This window comes from Canis lupus, chromosome 7 (assembly GCF_011100685.1).
Source record: "Canis lupus familiaris isolate Mischka breed German Shepherd chromosome 7, alternate assembly UU_Cfam_GSD_1.0, whole genome shotgun sequence".
In the NCBI taxonomy this organism is placed as follows: Eukaryota; Metazoa; Chordata; class Mammalia; order Carnivora; family Canidae; genus Canis; species Canis lupus.
In genome coordinates this window covers 79,805,718-79,828,583 of record NC_049228.1, presented here as the reverse complement: position 1 = coordinate 79,828,583, position 22,866 = coordinate 79,805,718, and the positions used below count along the sequence as shown (strand labels likewise).

The 22,866-nt window shown below is 55.9% G+C and overlaps 1 protein-coding gene across 1 annotated transcript in view; it reads right to left on the bottom strand.

Annotated features, from left to right (window-relative positions):
• SMAD7 (SMAD family member 7) overlaps positions 1–22,589 on the bottom strand; it is a 28,712-nt gene extending 6,123 nt beyond the window's left edge. The window contains 4 exon segments of the mRNA XM_038543992.1: positions 14,506–14,577; positions 20,495–20,548; positions 21,753–22,233; positions 22,235–22,589. Coding sequence (XP_038399920.1) covers positions 14,506–14,577; positions 20,495–20,548; positions 21,753–22,233; positions 22,235–22,384 — 757 coding nt within the window. The 5' untranslated portion in view covers positions 22,385–22,589.
• Positions 22,590–22,866: the final 277 nt, after the last annotated feature.

The window sequence follows — 22,866 nt, the reverse complement described above, 5'->3', positions numbered from 1 at the left end:
GAGAAAGTGGGGTTGTTTTCAGGGCTCTGCAACAACATCATCTCCAGGGAGGTGGCCGGACTGGGGCGTACACGGCCTGCTTCAAAGGCCGGGGTACTTGCTCGGGTCCCCGTGGCCCAACCAGCCGAGCTCCCCCAGACCCACCCCCAGGGAACTCTGGTGTTGTGCAATACCCACTGCCCCCCAGCTATGGAGCCAGACACCCCATGCAGGCCAAACTCCATGGTGCCTTGGTGGGGGCTTAGGCTCTTCCCTAAAACAGAGCTCCCACTGCCAGCCTAGGGCTCTTAGGACAACCTGACCCAAAATGGCCAGGGGCCAGGACCTGGCTTGTGCCTGTACATGCTGGTCTCATCTCTCAGACATCTTGTCTTAGGTTCTCTGGCTGCTTAGAAAATGCTACCCACCCCCTCTGCCCCCAACCCCACAGGGAAGAGAACAGTCTGGCCCATGCCCAAACCTAAGAAGCGTTTACTATGTAACAGGCCCAGGTGGAAGGGGTTCATCCTGAGAACCCCATGAGGTGGCTTCCTACTACTGTCTTCATGCTAAGGAAGGGGAAAGGGGCACAGAGCACTAGCCAGAGCTGGAACCCAAGGCCAGAACACGGGCCGGTCTGAACACGGGACGGTCTGAGCCACAGTGGGCAGCCAGCTCAGACCTCTCAGGCTACTGGCCCTCTCCGAATACTAGAGGGTGAAAAAATCAGTGTCCTTCAGAACACGCTTTGGAAACGTGATGCCTACGTTAGGGCTGAGCGTAGGGTCCAGATCCCCTGCGCCTAGTGGGGAATGGACTGGTTTCTTTGCCAGCAAGCACTGGACTATCTTGGCCGAGTGGCCTGCCCTCCTGGGGGCTCTGTGTGACCTGTCCCTAACTATTAGGAAGGAGGCGGGGGCACCACAGGCGCCCTTTGAGCTCTACACTCTCAGGTTACCCTCTGGGATTCCCAGAAGTGCCCAATCAGTATTAACACTCGTTCCATTTGTTTTTACTGCCTCCAGGAGAATAAGAAAATCGCTCTGGGGAGCCAGGGCACATTTTTGCATTTGATTTGCAACGATAAGGCAAAAAAAAAAAAAAAAAACCCAGAGGGGAAAAGAGATTTGAGTCAGATTTTGCTGCACCCACCTACAGACCAATTGATTTCTTTTTTAAACTTTGGGAGTTCCAAAACCGTGTTCTTTTTGTCCCGTCGTTCCCAGCCCTGGGGAGAAGGTGGATTCCCCAGGCGACGGTCTGCTCATCACCACCATGCTTCCAGAGTCCACCCAGGCCTGGCGCCCTCAAGCTTCTCCCCCATCACCGCCCTGCCTCCCGCGAGCTCTCTGGAGCTTACCGATTTGGCAGATCCTGCTGGTCTAGAAGACTGATTCGTGACTGTGCCTTACAGACAAATTATGATGAGTAATCGGTTACTAAAGCTACAGTGGACCCCCCTTGCTCCCCAAACGGGCCCCACCCGGCTCCCAAGACCCTTCAAATGTCCAAGGCTATGGCTCCCCGCCAGGGGGTCCCTCCTAAGAGCAGTATTTGGCCAGCAGAGAATATAATTGAGGGTAGTGGCGGGCAGGGGAGGGAAGCCACACAAATCAAAAGCTCCCGTCTGTCTCGCCAGCCGGGCTGACACGGCTTCCTGTGCCCCAGCCTTCCGCCATGCAAATTATAGCGTGTACCCGGCTGCCTGCCTTCTGAGGAGGCCAGCTCTGCCCGGCTCCAAGAGGACTCAGAGGAAGGGTGGGGACTCCCGGCCCGGCCAACTCCATTCATAATATTTACAGTAAATGGGCCTCTCTGGCTGTTGGTGGTGTGCACCCAGCCTCATCATTTCAAGTTTGAATTTCAAGACACTTCCCCTCCATTACGCATCATAAAGTTCCCACCGTTACCTCCCCGCCCCCCGCCGAAATAACTCAGCAACTCTCTTCAGAAAGGGGGTTCACACCTGCATACGTATACAGCCCCCCAGACCTGCATGGCGGCATCTGCCCCACTGGGTAGGATCCTAGCCACTCCCAGGAAGACCCAACAAGAGGTGGGACCACCGCACCACAGGAAGATGTCCAAGACCAAACCTGAAACTCCCCCACTCACCTCCCTTCTGGAGAGACACCGACCCCCACTCCTGCAAATTCCACATGTGGACTCCCAAGGGGGAATGCACACACAAATTCAACAAAAAAATCTCTTAAGCCACCCAAAGGTCCCTCATTTTCACCTGTGTTGACCCTCTCTGGGTATGTGGCTACTGCATGTTCAAGCTCAGTAAGAATCTTAATAAAAATGGATGCAAATGTCAAGGACGCGACCCCCAGAGGTACAGAAAGACCAGTTCTCGCCTGGTCGGGCCGGTCTGGGGGCTCTGCAGCGGGCTGTGGGCCCCGCTCTAATAACACCCTGTGCACACTGACCTCCAGTGCCCTGACTGGCAGGACAATATTCCAGGACCCAGACACAGGCCCAGTCCTGCCTTCCCCCCTGCCGCCCCCCCCCCCCCCCCCCCCCCCCCCCCCACAGCTCCAGCTCCACTCCAGCTTTTCTAGAGGGTAGGAAAACCGGCAAAGACGTGGAAAAACACAGGGAGAAACAAAAGTCCTTTTCATCCCTCCCCTCCCCCAGCTCCCCTTGTTCCATAACAATTATGAAAACTGTTGGATGGGATGGCATTTTGAACATTTACTGCATTCCGGGCCCATACATTCCAGTGCAGGATCTGATGGAAAAGCCTCCTCTGACCAGCTCCTGGCTCCCCCACCCCCCTCCCTGTTCGCTCCCAGAGCCCGTCATTCCTTCTCTTTCTTTACAACCCAACACCAGGGCCTGGCCAGGCCAGGCCCACACTGTACTCAGGGAAAAACAACACTACGACAGACTGGAGACAGTGTGCAGACTGGAAAAGTTAATCATTACTTCTGTCTACCTCTGTAATCTAATCTCTCTGGCTTTGACACACTTGCTGTTCAGCCATCTCAGCCCTTTCACCCCCAAAGCACCCAGGGCCTCCCAGGCCCCGGGCCCGCCCTGGGCCCTCCCTGTGAAGGAAGAATGAAGTCTCCCCCACCCCAGACTACATGGGAAGGCTCCTGGAGTCTACCATAAATCGCCAGCTGCTCTGTGCCCCACATTTTAGAGGACTCTGGGAGCCTCATCAATTTGGGTTCCAATCTGGCTTGTAGGGCTTGTAAGAGAGTCAGGGCACCCCGGCCCCCACACCCCTCCCCGCCAGGGCTCCCCCTCCAACCCACAAGTAGGATGGCCAGTCTGAGTCCCCCACCCCGTGCTGCCCTGGGCCACCAGCCCACAGACACACAAGACAAGATGGCTCTGCCCTCTGATGCGGCCTCAAAAACTCAACCTAGAGATACCATGTGACCCAGAAATTCCACTTCTGGATGTATATCCAGGAAGAGTCTGGAATAGATTATTTACATACCCATGGCCACAGCAACATCGTTCACCAACAGCTAAAAAGTGAAAGCAGCCCAAGTGCGTCCACTGAAGGATGAAGGAATAAAGACAGACACACACACAGGAAGAAATGACACTCTGGTGCGGCTATGACACGGATAAACCGCGAGGCCACTGCGCAGAGTGAATAAGCCAGCCCCAGAAGGTCAAATACGGGATGATTCCACCGCATACCATCCTATGCGGTACCTACCTAAAGCAGCCAAATTCAGAGATGGAAAGGAAACCGGGGGCTGCCAGGAGCCCGGGCTGCGGGGGGCAGTTAGGGTTTTGTGGGGACAGAGTCTCATTTTGGGAAAGCGAAGAGGTCCTGGAGAGGGATGGTAGGAAGGCTGCATGGCGACGTGATGGACCTATGCCACTGAGCTGTCTGCCTCAAAATGGGACCCGATGGGAAATGTTGGGCATATTTTGCCCAGAAAGAAGTTGGAAGGGAAAAGAAAGGAGGTGGAAAGGGAGAAAGGAAAAAGAGACAAAACAGTAAAGAGAAGGCCCTGCCTCTCCCTCATGTTTTCCTGTGCTCCCCTGAACCTACTGGCCTTCAGTACAGGAGACCCACCCGGAAGGCTTCCGCCCATCACAAGGATAAAGGCCCCCTGGAAATGTATGCAAATTTTTGGTATGCATATGTATTTTTATGGGGAAAGATTCCACGACTTTCACTCATTCTTGGGAGAGTCTGTGAGCCAAAAATGCAAAGAACTATAATCTTTTTATTCGAGAATGCAAGAGGCCATCAGCTACCCACCACCTCAGCAACAGGGGGTCTCATTTCTATCCGCCCTCAAATCCAAGAACCAAAGAGCACAGGTCACAGGATGCCTTGCAAGATTACCGCAAGGGGTCTGAGGTGGGACCAGGTCCAACCTCTTATTCTGTGGATGAGGAAACTGAGCTTTAGGGCAGGTAAGGCCCAGCAGGTCGGCGAAAGGCAAAAAGCCTGGCCTTCACCCAAGAGAAGTGGGCTAGCCCCTCGGGAGAGACAGCTGGTAGGGGGTGCTCCCCTCGGCGGTCATTCTCTAGGTCCTCTCCCCAGAGAGCCCAGGAGTTGGGGAGGGGAGGGACTGGATTCTGAATCTAGGCAGGCCCCCCAACCCCAGGCTTCTTCTCCAGGAAACACCCCCGCCATGGGGTTTTAACTGTGGTCCCCCTGAGCTGGAGCTGGCCATGGGGCCAATCTACTTCGAAGGGCTGTACCGGGCACCCAGCTTGCAGGAAGACCCAGTTCTCTCGGCTCTGGGTTACTGATTAACGAGGGGGAGGAGCTGTGCTGGCTGAGAGGCTGCCCGGGACTCTCCCCCGTGCCCTCTCAAGACCCTTCCCCTGCCCCCACCCCACAAGGTCACTTAGCCTCCTAGGGAAGGAGATGCTTCCAGGTCACCAGGTGCTTGAGAGCCGTGGAAGCAGAGGGACAGGGTGCCAGGGACCACCGCTCCCCCCCGCAGTGGCAAACGCGGAGAGGCGAGAGTCCACAGGGCAGTACAGCCCCGCGTCATAAGGTTTCTGTTCCTGTTGAGCGACCATCCCAAGTTCAAAGTGAAAACGAACAAACCCGGGGGCCGCTCACAGGCCCTGGCCAGGGAGCCAGCGATGCGAGCTGCCTTCCGACACAAACTCCTGGCCTGACAGGATGAAACTGCAGCGGGCATGAGTTCGCTCCTCTCTGCCCAGATCAAACCCCACGCCCGGCCAGTTCCCTGGTGGTTCTGGCCGGTGGGGACCACAGCAGGGCGAGAAGACACATTGAATCAGTGACCTCCACGAACGGGGGGCGGTGCAGGGGGCAGGGTGAGCGTGGAAATGAACACACTTCAGTCGCTGCTGGTTAGATGGCCTCGCCCAAAACCGCCCACGGGCCGGGGGCCTCCCTCACCTCACTGGCACCGCAGACGTGGGCCTGTCCAGCACACTGGAAGTTAAAAAGCAAGAATGGGTCTTCGTGAGAATCAAGCCCTCTGGGGTTCTAAAGGAAAGTCAAGATCCAGGGCTTCAAAGGTGGCCCACCTGCCCTGTGGCTGCCAAGACATCCTAAGAGCATCCTTCCAGAGCCTGTGTCTGTGCTGACCTCACCGCCCCCCCCCCCCACCTGCAGGCACCCTCCACGGGCCTAGGCGCTCGTCCCACAGCACAGCCAGTGCACGGCGGGTCACCTCCACTCCGGCGGGTCACCTCCACTCCGTACTGGGCTCCCGGTACAACCAGGGCCTGGATTCTGAAGTCTCCCTCGTAATGTCACTGCTATTATCTTATCAAGGCGGCCCGGGGTGGGGGTGGAGCCGGAGGAGACAGACCTGTGCATATCCACAGCTTTGTTTTATCTCCACTCTCAACAGACCACACAACCAAAGCAGAGGCAGAGGCAGAAGCCGATGACAGGAAAGCCCTGCCTGCCCTGCGTGCTCAGACAATCACCCCAGGGGCCCATCCCTACACCTCTGCGCGTCTGACAACACCTCACCCCATGGCCCAGCTCCGAGCCCAGGGGCCCTGGCTCCTTCAGGCCTGTAGAGAAACTGCCTGAGAAGCTGCCCTCCTTCTGGACTCCCCACAGAGCCACGGCCTGCACAAGAGCCCTCTACCTCGCTGACCCGGTGACACCTCCAGATGTACCTATTCGTCCTTCCCTGGAGGTGGGGGGGGCCAAATCTGCATGCTCCACACCTTGCAGAGCCTGGCACACAGTAGGTACTCAATAAATCATCGGTGAACCAATGAACCAGACAGACACATGCTATGCTGGCTTCTCCCCAAGCAGCCGGCCCACCCAGCTTTGCACCTGCCCCCCCCCCCGGGGGGGTGCGGAACAAGGAAAGGCTGCTGGGAGGGGACCATGGCTTCCAGGCAGGGGTCCAGCAAAGCCCAGGCCGCAGCCCAGGTCCCCGAGGTGCACCTCCTTCCCCGCTAGCCTAGCTGCGGCAGACCCAAAGAGGTGTTTCCAAGCCCGGCGCTGGCCCGGCAACCTCCGTGGGCACACCACCTGCCCACAGCATTCTGCTTGGCGTCCTGCTCTGTTTGGACAAGTTCCGCTCTCCGAGTGTTCAACAATGCTCTTACACACCCCAGGGCTCTTGTTGGGTTATGAAAACAAAACAATGCACGCTAAGGGGAAAAACAGCTAGGGCGGGCGAGGGGCAGGAGTGAGGGGGGAGCAAGCGAGAGCCACACACAGACGTGGCTTTCTGGTCTCCATCCTCGAGGGGCCCTCGGCAGCACGGGCCCGGGCACTGGCCCATGTCCCCAGAACAGTGACATCATCGAAGAGAGGCCTCAGGAGCCCAGAGATAAGTAAATGGAAACTTGTGTTTTTACACTCAGGACAATATACACCTACTTCTCCGGGCCGCGTGGGGCTGCGGCGAGCCCTCCTTCTGCGGAAGCTTCTGGGTGTGAGCCACACCATCTATCCCCTTGCCCCGGGGCAGAGCACAGCTGTACCAGGGGAGCCCTGAAGCCTGCTTCCCTTCATCGCCTCATGAAAGCGCCCTAGAAACAGTCTCAGAAGGTAAGGAATTTCTGGGGGTGGCGGGGGAGGACTCGGCTCCAAGACCGGAAAAGGTGGGGTTTTCCACGTTTCCTAACGTGGGTGCCCGGCATGGGCAGGTGGGGAGTCAAGGCTGGGGTGGAACACTGAGGGCACGAGCAAGTTCTTATCCATCCCCCTGACCAAAAAAATAATAAGAGGGTTTTTTTTCCCCCTTTTGCAAGTTAAAAGTGAGCAAATGACATTGGGTGGGGCTCCGTGTGGAGGACCTCACGCAGCCAAACCAAAATTCACTTCCAGCCAAGGGCTGCTTGGCCTCACCATTTGGGGAAGGACGCCGAAAAAGTCATGAAAGATTCTTTAGTCAACCAGGAAATAAGGCTGCAGTTAACATTTCAACTGAAGGTGACCTTTCTGGTCAAATATTTTTTTAAATAATAAAAATAACATAAAGTTCTCAAACAGCCCCTTTCTTAAAGAAAATAGCCTAAAAGTTCTCGTGGGAGTGGAAGGGAAGGAGGAGGGAGAAAACCCAACAAAACAACCCCAACCCCCCCTTTCCCCCCACTCCCCCGCCAGGGCTGGCGTCCTCATAGCTGCTACCTTTCACGGACAACTTTTTTCTGGAGTTCTTATAAAAGGCATGATGCAATTTCCTGTCTCATCCCAATATTTCCTGTTCTCTTACAAGGTGAAAGTTATCACTCTGTTTTAAACAACTGTCCTCCACTCCGCAGAAAGTTCCTTTCTCCATCCAGCGCCCCATTCCCAGCATAAGATCTCCCCACCTTAGCGTATAAATGCGATTGCGATCGTGTTCTTTAAAGAACCGGCTTGAGTATAAAAAGCCTCCATCTCCGTGTGGCAGACAGTATCCCGGATGGTAAGTCCCCCACCCCAGGTCCCCAAGGACACCCCACGGGGAGACATGGAAGGGGCCGGGGGCAGCCCAGCGTGTTTGGGTAGAGCCGTGGCCGACAAAGTCAATGTTGCTTTCTTGGTGTGTTAGCCACTAAATTGAGAACTGTGCCTCAGCAGTTAATAATATCTTCCTGCTGAAAATAGCCCAGAGAGGAAGCCTCTCTGTGACAGTAGGCACCCGGCCAGACTCTGGGTTAGCCATTCAACACCGAGGAGGAAGATGGTAGGACCAGTGGTGACCTCCCAGTGGCCGTGCTGTACAGTAACCTTTCACGACGCTCCTGCGGAGGGAGGGCTCCCGGGCAAGCCACCCGCCTCCCTCAGCGGCCCTATAAACCTCCGTGGGGCTGTCCCACGGCCCAGGGGCCCCGGCAGAGGTGGGGGAGGGGTCTGGGTGACCAAGAGGGGGGGCGGGGGGCCAGAAGGCCAGGGGCCCCAGGCTTCAGAGGACAGCTCCTGCATGGGTCTTGCTTTCTCATCCCTGGGCTGACCAGGCAGCAGGCAACCAGGCCGGGGAGCCCAGGAGGGGAACAGCATGTGGGGCAGAGAAGGAACAAGTGCACTCACTTCCCCTGCAGAAAGGTCAAGCTCGGAAAGAACCACAGGGAACTTTCCTGCCTCTGGTTTCTGCAACCCACAAGGAAAAGGGAAGGTTGGAAAAAAAAAAAAAAAAAAATCACACCGAGAAGGGTCAGCTTCTGCCGGCTTCTTCAGGGAGTTAAAGACTCAGAGAAGACAGGCTCCCGGACTATCAAGGGGAGCCCCCCCCCAACCTAGGAAACCTCTGCGGTACTTTGGGAAGAAGTGTCTGTCAACAGTAGATCCCAGGCACCTAACCCAAGTCTCTCCACTTACATTCTCTGGAATCACCATTCTTGATCATCCAAATATCTGCGTGCATTTACAAAAAGCCAGCGCAGGTCACTGCTTTTAAAAATTGAGGTAAAATACACGTAACACTGAGCACCAGTGAGGTGGAGTGCGTTCACACAGCCGCGTAACCACCACCACTACAGAGTTCCAGAACCCTGCTACCACTGCCAGAGAAACTCCGTCCTGCCGTCACCTTTACAATGTCATTAACAACAGCTAAGTCGACAGGAGGAAGGTGCAAAGTCAATGCACCTCGTCAAGTTTCTCCAATCAAGCAGAAATCTTATTTGAGAAGAGGCTCCTTAAGCCAAGATAGTCAAATCCTTCGCTACGAGAGAGAATACACAGGATCACAGAAAACCAGCCCGGCCACCAAGAGAAGCCACCAGACAGTCCCCGCAGGGACACACACCCCTCCATACATTCCACCGGGGGTTCCTCAATGTGTCAGCACGCTTGCAGTCACCTGGGGGGAGGTTCAAAAAATACTGATGCTGGGCCCCCATCCGCACACCGTGATTCGGGAGATCCCAGGGGTTCACATGCACAGGCAAGTCTGGGACCACCACCCCAGGCTGGTCTCCCCCACCTGCTCTGAAGTTGCCACTCCAGGTTCCAAGCCCAGACCGAAGTGAACAGCAGCAGGGCAATCACAGCAAACTGGCAAGAGCAGTACTTCAATACAGTAACAGCAACAATAAACATGCAAAGGAAGCCAAACTTGAGCACGACTCTGGCATTTCTTCGCTTTCCACTGCCCTACTGGCTCGAGCTTGCCGCAGACGCCCCACAGGCCCACGAGTCCGCCCGGCTGCGGCCAGGCTCTGCTAAGGAGGCCCAAGGGGGGCAGTGAGACGTAAGGTGCTAGATCTTAGCCCGAAGCTGAGCCGGAACCTGGCCTTCACCTGGCCCCCCACCCCCGCCCCTCTGCTGGGAGGCCCTGTTCTGCCTGTCTCTGTGACAGGACGCAGGAGGCAGAAGCCCCTCTGGTCGGGCCAGGAGAGCAGCCTGGATCTGCTGCAGAGACTTTCAGTGCGGTCTCCCTGTACTTAACCCCTGCCCGACTACTTCATTCTTGGAAGGACAAAAGGGGTTTCATGAGTGAGCCCTCATCTGGGGCCGAGAGCATGGCCGCAAGCATCGCAGACACCTGAGCAGACACCAGTCCAGGACTGGTCTTCACCAGGGGTGGGTGTGCACCAGGTGAGCTGGCCCAGGCCCGAGTCATTACCCTGGCATTTAGTGAGATGTGGGCTGGGTCCCTAGAGATCCAGACTGTCTGGATCTGGTGGGGGAAGGGAGTGTGTAGGTAAGGAGCTCACTCGTGGTCACACGTGCTGGTCCATCGGACTCCCCCCAAAGCCCATGTGCTCTCGGCCACTTGGATGAGCTCAATTCACCACCACCATGACGGCCACCCCTGGCATTAGAGACCTCAGGGAGCCCACACGCTGCGTGTTCCCAGGCAGAAGGAGACATGAAAAATAGCAACAGGCACCCGGGTCCAGATTCCCAGGGTGCCATCACCATTACAAGCCAGACAATAAGTAATTGTTCCCATGGAGCTCATGAACTTTGCTTAACAAGATGGAGCGACCTTTCCTAAGCTACTTGGTTTGGGCCTAAATTGACCATGGGACTGAGTCAGAGCACATTTCCAGATTAACTAGGTAATTCTGTAGACTCTTCTTTCTCTGCGGCTATCACAGATGCCAGCAGGGACCAAAGAGAGAGAAGGAGGAGACAAGTTGCAGGAGTGCCCGCTGACCTAAGGACACTTCCATCACCCACAAGTGGGAATCAGAAGCTATACATGGATCTTAAGACCCTCCCTTGGGCGGGTGTCTCTCCAGTAAGCAGGACTGCACGGCCAGAGTTGAGGCTCTCCCTCCCCCACCCCCGACCCCACAGGACACGTCCAGTCCGCACCTATGTCACCACTCCCTCCCACCCTTCCTTGAATTTCATGGTGGCATCGCTCTTGAAGTTTAAATAACTACAAATTGCTGGCCTCCAATCCCTGCCTCAACCCAGGGAGGCACTTACTGCTAAGGCCCAGCCAGCTCCAGACGCTAACGTGTACAGGAGGAGGATGAAGGAGGGGTCTGTAGCCAAACACCCCAGAACCTGCAGATGAAAGACAGTGTCCCTCAGCCTGCCCAAACCAGGAGAGCAGATGAACTCAGTGAAAGCCCCACCAGAACTCCAGGTGGAGGCTGCAAAGATAGCAGCTTCTAGCACATGCTTTTGATTACCCGTGATACAGTGAAGGCTCTGAGAGCAAAACCTTCCACCTTGTACCAGCTAGCCATGCCTAGAAGCTTCCCCCCTGTACCAGACCCCTTCAATGTGGGTATTCCTGGGCCAGGACACATTCCAGGAGCAAGGGCCTACCCTGGAGTTGCATGCCTTTCGAAGGGCACTACACACACAGAGCCTAAGTGGGGGGCGCCTAAATCAGAGTTCAGAACTCATACACTAACCCCCCCACCCCCAAAGTGCATACCCTTTCTGCCCACCTACCCCAGGCTTGTCTCACAGCCTGCCTGTGGGCACCTGCCTGCTCGTGCATCTGTGCACGGGATCGTCTATCTGTCCGTCTGCAACACACACGCGCTGCACATGCGCACGCGCGCGCACACACACACACCATGCACCAAGCAATCCATCTGTCTCAGAGAGCCGGCTGTCAGAAATGAAAGTACAATCTCCTGGAACCGAGTCCCAACCTTCTAAAAATGTGCCGTCTTCCCAGACTGAGGAAACTTGCAGGGGTGGGGTATGTTTCGCTGCAAGTACCGCAGGCCTGGGCCATTGCCTCCCGGCCAGACCCAAGCTGCAAGGCTAGATTCCAAATGCAGCCGGAGGGCCTGCTCCCAGGACTCCCACCCGCCCACTCCCCTTCCCTGCAGGGGAGGGACGGGCCAGCCACGGAGTCACAGAGTCACCCCGGCAGTTCAGGAGGGGAATGCCTTTGAGCATACCCCCACCCCCACCTCCGAGGCACCACATTTTCACATTTGGCTGTTTTTTCTTTCCCTTCTTCCTTTGCCAAGAGAATCAAGCCCTGGCTCCCACTCCCGACCTTCCTCCCACCCTAAACTGAGCCCCATTCATTAAGCCCGCTCTCAGCCAGGGCAGGACAGGAAGGAACACAGAACACAGGGCCTGTGAAAGAGATACTCAGAGAGGTTATTGCAAGGGGGAGGAGGACAGATCCTTGCGGGCCAGGACGCCTTCACCACTCCCCACCTTGATGCCCACTTGCCCTCCCACTTCCTGAAGCCAGCTCCCAGCGTCCAGCTTCTGCTGACCCCTTCCCTGGGCAGCCCCCACCGGCCTCATCCTCCGAGGCAGACACACCCAGGCCACCCCCCTCCCCTGCCCACAGGAAGATCAACTTGGGAAAGAGGTTTGGACTCACTCCATTTGCAAAAACCCCCGTCCTGGCCCTGGGCCACTAACTCATCTTTTAGGGGGCACTCTCGCTACAAAGGGTGTAGCCCTGGATTTTGTCCACGCCCATCATCTCCCCTCCTGATACCCCCAAGCCACTGGGCACCAACCCAAAAATCTAAGTTTCTTCAATTTCCCCCCACAGTACATTATTAATAAACTGTTCCAACTCTGAACAGAAAGAAGAAAGAGCTCAAACTTTGAAGCCTTGGGAATTAGTAAATTAAGAGCTAAAATTCAAAACAAATGCTCTTTCATGTGGAGGCCCCCTGGTCTTTTTCCTTTTGCAGTTTTGTTAAAGCATTCGATCCCTTCAGAGACAACCACGCCTCCCTAGCAGCTCCTTCGTAATCTAAATGGTTGCAATTACCTGAGGGGGTGGGGATGACGGGGAGCAGTGAATCATTGTTTGACGCCACCACCCCCCACCTGGTGTCTTTCTAGGACCGGGAGAGCTTTGGGAAACGCAAAGCCCACCCATCTCCAAGTCCAAAGGCGTCGACTGGGGCGTGCGGTGGCTCTCGGGCCACCCTCAGGCCAAGGGAGGAGATGCTCGGGGCCGGTGTCGTCATCGTTTCCCCCAGCAGAGGAGACAGATGAGATGTTATCAATAACAATAAGACAACCCTTCCGAAAAGCCCCCTTTCAAAAGCTACCACTTCCCTTGCTTATTTCATGTGGTTCGAAGGGGCTGGGCCTCCTCCCTACACGTTCAGGATTTAAAAAATAAACCCATCTAACAACATCCTGAGTGCGTTGCTCGGCCCAGACCCCTCTTCTCTCCTGGGCCTTGCTTCTTTCAGGAACTTTCGCAGCCTTAGAAAGCAGAAAAAAACGCAGTCCCGTGTGTGTTCCCCCATCCCGTTCTTGCAGGTTCCCCTTCCTCCCCCACTGCGGGAGTCTCCCCCGAAGAAGCCCCCACCCCTCTCCAGGTCCTCTTCTTCCTGCTCACTCCTCATTAGGATCTTTGTGTAAACAATACCCTCCCCGCAGACAACAGAGTGTATAGTGCACTGAAATAAAAACAAACAGGGGTCTTCCTAGAGGTTCTCGGGGAGCTCAGTTCCTGGAGGGGGGAGCCTGGGAGGGGCTGCCCAGGATGAGCTGAGCACGACGGACCAGGCATGGAGGGCCTGACCCATCAGAGGTCACCTCGCAAAAGTGGGCACACCACAGTCCGCACCCCCTCCCCGATGCGATAACTTTACTGCTTCCATCTGAGCAGCCAGGATCCTAGGCAGCGTCGCAAAGCGAGAACAACGAACGCAGGGAATTCTGTGCAATTTCGCCCGCACCCCCTCCCTCGGTTCACTTTCCCTCTTGCTTTAGCTAGCTCTCAGAAAATCTACTGATGCCAACACGGGGTGGGAAGGTCAGGGGGAATTAGGGCATCTTTTGAAAAAGGGGGAAATGCTTCCCACTCTTACGTTGCTAGAGTTTCTCCAAGTTTCTGCCTCTCTTCTCCTGCCCCCCCCAGGGACAATGATGCTCAGGCTACCCGATGCCCCTCCCTCAATCCCATAACCCTCCAGCACTGGCCTTCCAGTGCCCGTGCGCCCCCAGGCAAACCTTCCCACCGGGGTAGCACCACCTCCATCCTGTAGGGCCCCCAGACGTGCCCTACAGAATCCTGCACTAAGCTAGACTGGGAATTAAAACCTGCCCAGGGCAGCCCTGGTGGCGCAGCGGTTTAGCGCTGCCTGCAGCCCGGGGCGTGATCCTGGAGACCCTGGATCAAGTCCCATGTCGGGCTCTCTGCATGGTGCCTGCTTCTCCCTCTGCCTGTGTCTCTGCATCTCTATGAATAAATAAATAAAATCTTAAAAAAAAAAAAAAAAAAAAAACCTGCCCAGAAGCATCCAGAACATCTATGCAGAACTTCCACCCTACACTCAAGATCTTTCTTCAAGTTCCCAAAAGGTGGATCCATCCCCTTTCAAGGCACTTGATGCACTAAGGACAAATGGGGAAAAAAAAAAAAAAAAGAATTTAAACCTGTGACACCAAAGTAGGCAAGTGGAAGCCCCTCGAGCCGGGAGCGGCTTCCAAAATAACCAGGAAACACAGCACCCCCCCAGTCCGCAGCTGGCCCCCACTTCCTCATCCGCAGAGCAGGCCCCTGGTCCTGATGCCTCCAGGACCACAGAATGAGCCTGAGTTGCTGTGGATGCATCCAGGGCAAGTACATAAAAGTGAGAATTCATTCCAGACCAGCTGGGGCGGCAGGAGGCCACCCCCATTCCTCCAGTCTCCAGCCACTTCAAGAGGTCTCGAAATTGCCAGGAAAATAAGATAAAATGTCTCACCTGAAAGCCCCCCAGGGGCCAGAAAATTCGTTCCCCCTGTTTCAGCGGAGGAAGGCACAGCATCTGGACAGTCTGCTGTGGATTTAAAAAGGGAGAGAAAAATAAAGACACAAATAAATACATACATACATACATCCACCAAGAGTAATTTTTAAGCACACACTAAAGAGCATTTAAGAGAAACCACACATTCCAAACAGCCAACTGACTCCCACCACGATGCTGATTATTAATGGTCTGCTCAGGCTTCGCTGCCCACCGTAAGACAGACCGCAGCACCTTGTCACCCGTCTGGGCTCTGGGCAGCCAGTTAATCATTAGTCAAGTCAGGCTCGATCACAGACTGGCTGGAATTTCTTTTATTGCAACCAAGTCCCCCATTGAGGAAACCAAGTAGCTCACAGGGTCAAAGGACGCCTGGGTTCTGCTCTCAGCCCCCACTGCTGTCTCCCTACTGTCGTCCCAGAGATTGATCAAGGGTGAAGCCTCCTTGCTCAGATCCAGTGGCCCCTCTCTGCCACTCCCACCCGCCAGTGTCTCCCCCATCTTGTTAAAGACGGACTTCCCAGTTCTTTAGGCTGTTCTCAAGACTGCCCTTGGGCTGAAAGGCCTTCCTTCTCCCTTTTAACTGACATCCACTCAGTATGGCAAAGCACACAAATCTCGAGAACCCAATGACTCCTACTCGTGTATACACCTGCGTAAAGCCACCACCAGACCAGGACAGAGAACATTCTCAGCAAGGCTCCCAGCCCGAGGGGAAATGTTCTACCTCCTTCCAGGCCTGGCCCAAACTCCTCTCTGGAGACCTTCCTGGGCAGTCCCAGACCTGCAGGCTCCCTGCCCTTGGTTCCTATAAAATCTTTCTGGCACCCAGCAAGTGGGGTTCCCTTCTGCTGTCTTTGCTGATCTTTTACCTTCAGATCCTGTCTGCCCTAACTAGACTAGAAGTTTCTCTTCCACAGCTTTGTCACCCTCGGGTGCTCAGCACGGTGACCCAGATGTGTATGAGAATGGCAATTCTAGCTGAGAAATGGCTTGACAACCTCCCTCCAAGCAACTAAACCAAAAAATAATGCCTGTGAACCACAACTAATTAGTCCCACGAAACGAAAATACACAAGACCCTGTAAGCTCGTCACGCACCATTGCCAATGCCAAACTTCCAGAGAGCCATCGAGAAAGGGGCTCCCTGGCTCCACCACAAGCACACTAGGTTAAAATAGTGCAATTCCAATCCCCCAACCACCCCAGGTCACCAGCAGGATGTTCCCTGGGGTGTGTCCTGCCAGTTTCCCACTAGAACCACTTGGCCACACTTGGCAAAAAGGAAACCAAAAGCAGGAGCAATCCAGAGGCAAGGAGTGCACCAGCAGTCTCCATCGCCCCCCATGCCCAAAGGAGATGGGGGTCTGAGCGTGGCCTACACAGAACCCCAAAACCACCTCTGGGTTTCTGCTGCCTCTCCCTAATCCCAGAACACCGCCTCCTCGCCGTCCCTGTACCCGTCCCCATCCCGCATTCCCTGGCATTCCCTCTCAGCCTGGAAGAACAACTTTTCAAGGATTCTTGCCAAGGGAGGGGTGGGCAGGGGAGAGAGAAAAAACTGTATGTAATCTCATTTTACCAGGATAAAGTGTAACTCCTAACAGGAATATACAGTTTTACAGGATACACTTAATCAAATGCAAAACAATGGGGGGGGGGGGCAGGAAGTGGAGCCACTTGTTCAGTGGTGTATACCCTGCACTTTCTAAACTACTTTGATGGCCTTCACCGTGTTCTAGAGATAGGCCTTACCTACCCACAAGCGGAAGACACCCCTACACCCAACATGACGACGGATCCCACGACCGCAGCCCCCCGCCCCCACCCCCACCTTCCTCCAGCTCTGGCTGGCTGCATCCCAGGGGCAGAGTGTGTTTCAAAGGAAGAGCCCAGCATCTCAGGGCAGAGCTGGGACCACATTCAGGGTGTCAGCCCGGCTCAGATCAAAGGTAAGCCAGCTCCGCACCGGCAACCACAAGCGTTTTTATGAAATGGTGCTCTGCCCTTCTGCAGAGCCTTTGATCTCAGGAGGGATTTACAAACATTAATTAGGCCTCTCTACCACCCCTGTGAAGTAGCAAAGTATACCTGTTCGACCCGCACCCGGGGAAACTGAGGCGTCACTGACAGCCCAAGGGGCCACCCAGTGAGCTGGGCCATGCCCAAGAACTGGGCGCTCATCCTGCCCACCCCACAGCTCTCCGCCCCATCCCAGGCATCCCAGTCCTCACTCGTCCCCACAGGCAGTCAGACCCAGACCGTCATCGCAGTATCATCGCAGTAGACTGGCCTCGGGCTAACCGCCAGCCTCGGAAAGGTCAAAGAGGCCACACATCCATCCCTCACCCACTCAAAAGCTCCAGCAAGATAGACCTCCAAAGTTAGTGTCTCAGCCTCTGGTCTCCAGAGCCCGGGCTGCACACGCTCCCAAGTTCTAGGCCATTCCTGGCTCCCATCCATTGTTAGATAATACCAAGCACCCAGTAAGTTCTGGGTTCTCTGGGAGGAAAAGACAGTCCTTGAAGACACAAGTCTGGGGACCAGCCAAGGAATGAGCTGTTGAGAGGGGGAAAGCTGTCTTCTCTCACCAAGAGGATGGTTCCAGGAAAGCTCAGATATTCTTGTCAACTTAGTTCTGAGCTCCCTAAGTGCCACCAGGGCTGGAGGAAGGAGCCCAATTCCCCACTCCCCCAACCACAGCCATCCCCTCTCCACCTCCCAGGTCTGCCCCCAACCACAACTCGGAACCCTGGGTACAGCACAATCCACTGCACTGGAATCCTTCACACATTTTTAGGGAGGCACATCATCAGGCCCGGAGAAAGGAAAGGAAGGAAAGAAAAGAAAGAAAAGAAAGAAAAGAAAAGAAAAGAAAAGAAAAGAAAGAAAAGAAAAGAAAAGAAAAGAAAAGAAAAGAAAAGAAAAGAAAAGAAAAGAAAAGAAAAGAAAGAACCAATTAGTGAGCAAATGAATGAATCATCTAATTCTTAACCCTTTGATCATCTAGATTTAAAGAGGTGCAGAAAAGTTAAGAGGCTGGTTAAGGTGTAAAAACAGGGCTAGATCCCAGACTTCTCAACTACACTTTGGAGGCTTGATCCACCAAATAGGTACTGGTCACCTGGGTCCCCAGCCTGATCAAGCAGTGTCTCCAGCAATGCCCCTCCACCAGTCAGTCATTCTTCAACTGACACCTTCAGATCTGGAGGACACAGGGAGCAGAGCCCACAGAGCGATCCTCTCAGCATCCCCACTCCATACACGCACTTCTACTTCCCAACAGCACATCCTTGTCCCTTATGGGAAGGGAGAGGAGTCTCCTTGACTTCAGATAGCTACAGGTCACAGCCACGTTGCCCCTAGGCTGAATTATGTCTCAAATCCTTCCGGGAAGATGCTGCTGGTTTGGGATGAGAGGCTACAGCAGCGGGACGGCTTGACCCACAGCAAAACAAGCCCTGGAGTTCCTCCAAAGGCTGCAGGGGTACCAGGCCCCCAACCCCCTTCGGGAGCCGGAGACTCCGCAAAAAGGAAAAGAAAGAAAAAAAGAAAAGAAAAGAAAAGAAAAGAAAAGAAAAGAAAAGAAAAGAAAAGAAAAGAAAAGAAAAGAAAAGAAAGAAAGAAAGAAAGAAAGAAAGAAAGAAAGAAAGAAAGAAAGAAAGAAAGAAAGAAAGAAAGAGAAAGAAAGGAAGGAAGGAAGGATTCCCTTAGTTGTACAACTGGTTAAGATTTTAACAGTTGCCCATTGTAAAACCTCACTCCTGGTTCTCACCTAATCACCCAAGACCAAAAATCCAACCTACAGCTCAGACACTTAAGAATGTGAGCAGCTGATCTAAGTTCCCCAGCCAAGGCCTCTCCTCCCACGTGCGAGGTGAAGATGAAAACCCAGGGCAGCGTCCCATCTGTGTGTGTGACCTCAACGCCCCCCCCCCCCCAAGCCGGGTCCCCAGCCCCACCATTTCCAGACCTGGCTGCCCTCCAAGGGCGTCACAGGACAGCTCCCTCCACAGGGGGCTTCGCCTGTTACCACCTCCTGTCCTGACACCGTGGCGCACTTTATTCATTCCTTTTTTTGTTCTGTTTTGTTTTAAACAAAACGTTTTGGGTGAGTAACCAGCTGTTTGAGTTTCCGATTGGCAGGTTAATCACTTCCTATTGGCTGATCTGGAAAACTTTTCTCCCCCTTGGAAATGGCACATTCCTGTCTTTGTGGCTTCTCTGTTTACACACATTTTGCTACCTAATGTCAACACTTGCTAATGAATAAATCTATCACTCCACTCACTGAAAATGAGGTCCTGGCCTGGCAGAAAGACTGCCTGACTCCCGCGAACAGATCTGTCCTGGTATCTCTGCAGGAAACCCAAGACAACGTGGCCCTTTCTTTTCTATGCTTTTAAGAGGTTTCTGGGAGCATTTATTTACTCCTAGCACTTTTCGCTCCTGGGGCCAAGGTGACTGGTCTTTCTTTTACAGAATCCTTCCAAATGCAAAGGATACAGAAGGAAACACAAGAACAGGACAGACAAGAGACGGCCCCTTGTAGAAGGAACCTCCTGAAAGAATTCTGGTTTTCGATGCCAGAGCCCAGTCAAGTTACATTCTTTGAGAAAACAGACCTTGGTAACTTCAGTTCTGTATTTGTTACAAATACAGAGAGCCAGTTATCTCCTCATTAATGACCATTTATCTGGTGTTTTGTAAATCGAAAGCAAAATATCACATGCTTTGCAGGCCATTTATTAGACAGGCACCAGGCAGGCAGCAACGCCTCCCGACTTCAGGGAGCGGTGGAGTCCCGGGAGGGCTGGCTGCAGAGCATGGGCTTCGTTTACACCGTTCATTAAAGTATTTAATTTATGACAACGCCCCAGCAAAACTTTTAATTAGTGGGGGGAAAGGCCCAACAGCCAAAACTCATGAGGCGGAAGGACTTGTGGAATTCCAGGAGAGAAATGGGGCCCAACCCTTCACTTCTCCCAGGACCTTGGCAAAACAAAAATGTCACAAGGGTTGCATTTTTCAGGTACTGAAAGACCAAAGGCCTGAAGACCAAAGTTGCAATCCGTCCTTTGCAGCTGGTGGATCCCAACCCAACCGTTTGAGAAGGGGCTCTGGCACACCGGGGCCCATCCCTGTTGGCACTCCCAAGCCCCAGTTCTGCTGACCCTCTGCCCCCTGGCACTGTCTGTTCCATAGGGTGAGCCCTTGCACTGCCAGCCAGAGGCTGAATGCAGACAACCGCCAACAGGGCTGGTGCCAGTCTCAAATGGGCTTTTGCTCTGGCTCCATGCCACCCAGTGACAAAGCAACAGGCAGGCACAGCTATGCTAAAAACTTGTATAGCCCCTACCATGAATTCTGAGAAAACCCAGGACAGAGCAGACCTGCAGGTGTCCTCGGCCTCCCACCCTCGCCAGGGCCCTGTGGCCTGTACTTGTTAAAACTTTCTGACCTCTTAACTTCAAACCAAGGCCTTCTCTGCACCTTCTGAACTGCCTTCCCTCTCAAATTATCCATTCTCCTCACTGACTCTTCTGGCACTCACAAAGTCTCTTGAATTTTCCCATCAACCTGTCCTATTTGGCGCTGGAGACACTCTGCGTGGATCAAATTCCACGTGTTAAAGCTGAGCCAACTCGGGTTCAGAGTGAAAACACACACACACACACACACACAAGGGAACAAAACGAAAAGTGTATCTGGAAACAACTCTGCAGAGAAAGAAAATCTAGGTAGATCCACGCAGGCACACACACCCCGGTCTCCAGCCACAACAACAACAAAAATCCACCAAACTTCCCACAGAGGAAGCACCTCGAGGCAAGCCCGGTGCCCGAAGGGGGCCGCTCGCTGCCTCGATGGAAAAGATCCTCCTTCTAGAGGCTCCATTTCTGACTTCAAGATAGGAAGGATATTTTTAAAATCATCCACTCACCAGTTGGTTTGAGAAAATCCATCGGGTATCTGGAGTAAGGAGGAGGGGGAGACTCTGGAATCAAAAAAGTAAGAGCAAAATAAAGGCCGAGCCATGAGAAAGAGAGATAGAAACTTACGATAACAGAGGCATTCTTTCAGCCCAACTGTTTGTCTTAGCTGTGGGGGTTGGAGGCAGGGCCGCGAGGCGGTGATTGCCTTGATATTTAGCTGTCAGATAAACAAAAGAGGCCGCCTGGCGCCAGGCTCGGCGCTGCGCTCCTCCACGTCTGCAGCCGCCGCCGCCGCGCTCCGCCAGCCCCGCTGGAAAGCACCGGCTGGGCCCGGGCTGCGCACCCGCTCACGGGGCGGGGAGCCACGCGGCCGAGCACCCCAGGGAGCCCCTGCCCCAGCCCACCCGGGACACGCGCCCCAAGCTGCCGGGTGAACTTGGGGGGACCCGCGCCCCTGCCCCGCCCCGTGCCCAGACGGGGAGCGGGCTGAGAGGGGGCGATAAACCCAGGGAGACGGGGGTCCCCCAAGGCACCGAGGGCAAGGGCACAGACCATCCAGGAGTCAGCTGTGTGCTTCACTGCACTGTAAGAAATTACGTTGGGGACACCCAGCCTCTGACCCTGGCTTTCTCCCACCCGGGCTTGCAGACTTGAGGAGGCCCAGCCAGCCAGATGGACACCCCCCCCCCCCCCATCCTAACCCTCTCTGCCCCAAGGCCCCAGGGCCGCGGGGCCAGGGAGGATCCCGACGTGCTCTCCCTATTTACCCAGACACAGACTTCCAGCCTCCACAACTCGTGCCTCCCAACCTTCCTCGGCGGGCTTGGACCGAATCCAGCTCGGCCACACACCTCAACGCTTTTCCGGGTGCAGAGGAGGCGTGACCCCCCGCTTCTCTCCGCACCCCCCCCCCAGCTGATGTGGAAACGAATGCATCTCACTTTCAGCCCCGTGTCTGCGTTGCGTGTGATCCTGAGCAGTGCCCACAGCCCACCTAGGGGCAGCAGAGGAGAAGAGGCTGGAAGGGAACCCCCAGGGAATGCCCTTGCAGTTTCCCCTCGTCCTTTCTCTACTTTTGCCACCAGAGCGTCTTCCCAGGAGGGGATGTACAGCCCCCCCACCTCACCCCACCCCACCCCACCCCACCCCACCTCGAGGAGGCCGCGCACACGGCCTGGGGTGGGAGGGGGTGCAGAGGGGGTTGTCGCAGCTCCCCAGCGCCAGGGGAAGGGGAAGGGAGAGTGTGGGCGCAGAGCAACTTCTTACCTAGTTCGCAGAGTCGGCTAAGGTGATGGGGGTTGCAGCACACCAGCTCCGGGTTGATCTTCCCGTAAGATTCACAGCAACACAGCCTCTTGACTTCCGAGGAATGCCTGAGATCCGGCCACCTGAACACTTTGCACAGCAGGAGGGGGAGCGAGTAGGCCGAGGGCGGCTGCGCGGGCTGCGAGCCGGCGGGCGCCCCCGGGCCCAGCCTGCAGTCCAGGCGGCCGGGCAGCAGGAGGCACGCGGTGCGCGTCCCGCCGCGGGACTCCACGGCCTGGAGCAGCAGCTCCAACTGCCGCTCCTTCAGTTTCTTGAGCACCGAGTGCGTGAGCGCCTTCAGATCCGCCTCGGCGCCCCCGGCCCCGCCGGCGCCCGCGGCCGCGGGGCGGGGATGGTGGTGGCCTTTGGCGCCCCGGGCCGCCTTGCCCAGGCAGCAGCCAGCCCTGCCCGCGCCCCCCGCCGCCGCCGCCGCCCCCGCCGCCGCCGCCGGCCCCATGCGCCCGGCCGTCCGTCGCCCCCTCTCCCCGCAGCTCGCCTCCGCCGCCCCCCGCGCCCTCCTCCTCGTCCTCGCCGCCGGGCGCACGGCTCCTCCAGAGACGCCGGACGAGCGCAGATCGTTTGGTCCTGAACATGCGGGGCGAGGAGGCGAGGAGAAAAGTCGTTTGGCGGCTAAGGAGCGAACATGACCTCCGCACACCATGAAGAAGTCGGGCGCCGAGTTGGGGCAGCAGGCGCAGGCGACAGCAGCAGCAGCAGGGGCCCGGGCAGGAGCGGCGGCGGCCCGAGGGGCGCTCCGTGGCATGCGCCAGTCTCCCGGAGGCCGCGGCGCGCACGGGGGCCCGGGGGCGCCCGCCGGGGCTCGGGGGCCCGCGCTCCGGCTGCCCCACCCCGCGCGGCCCGCGCCGAGCGCGGCTCTCGGGCCCCGGCGCCCCCCGGACGAGCGCGGCCGCCGCTTGCCTGCGGGCGGCGGGGCCTGCCCTGGTCGGCGCCTCCCAGAAGAGGGGCCCCCCCGCGGCGGCTCCCGGGTGTCGGGCTCGCCAGCCTCGGCTTCCTACATGGGAGACCCGCGGGGGCAGGACGCGAGAGGCGTGCGCCCGGGCCGCTGGGGAGAGGA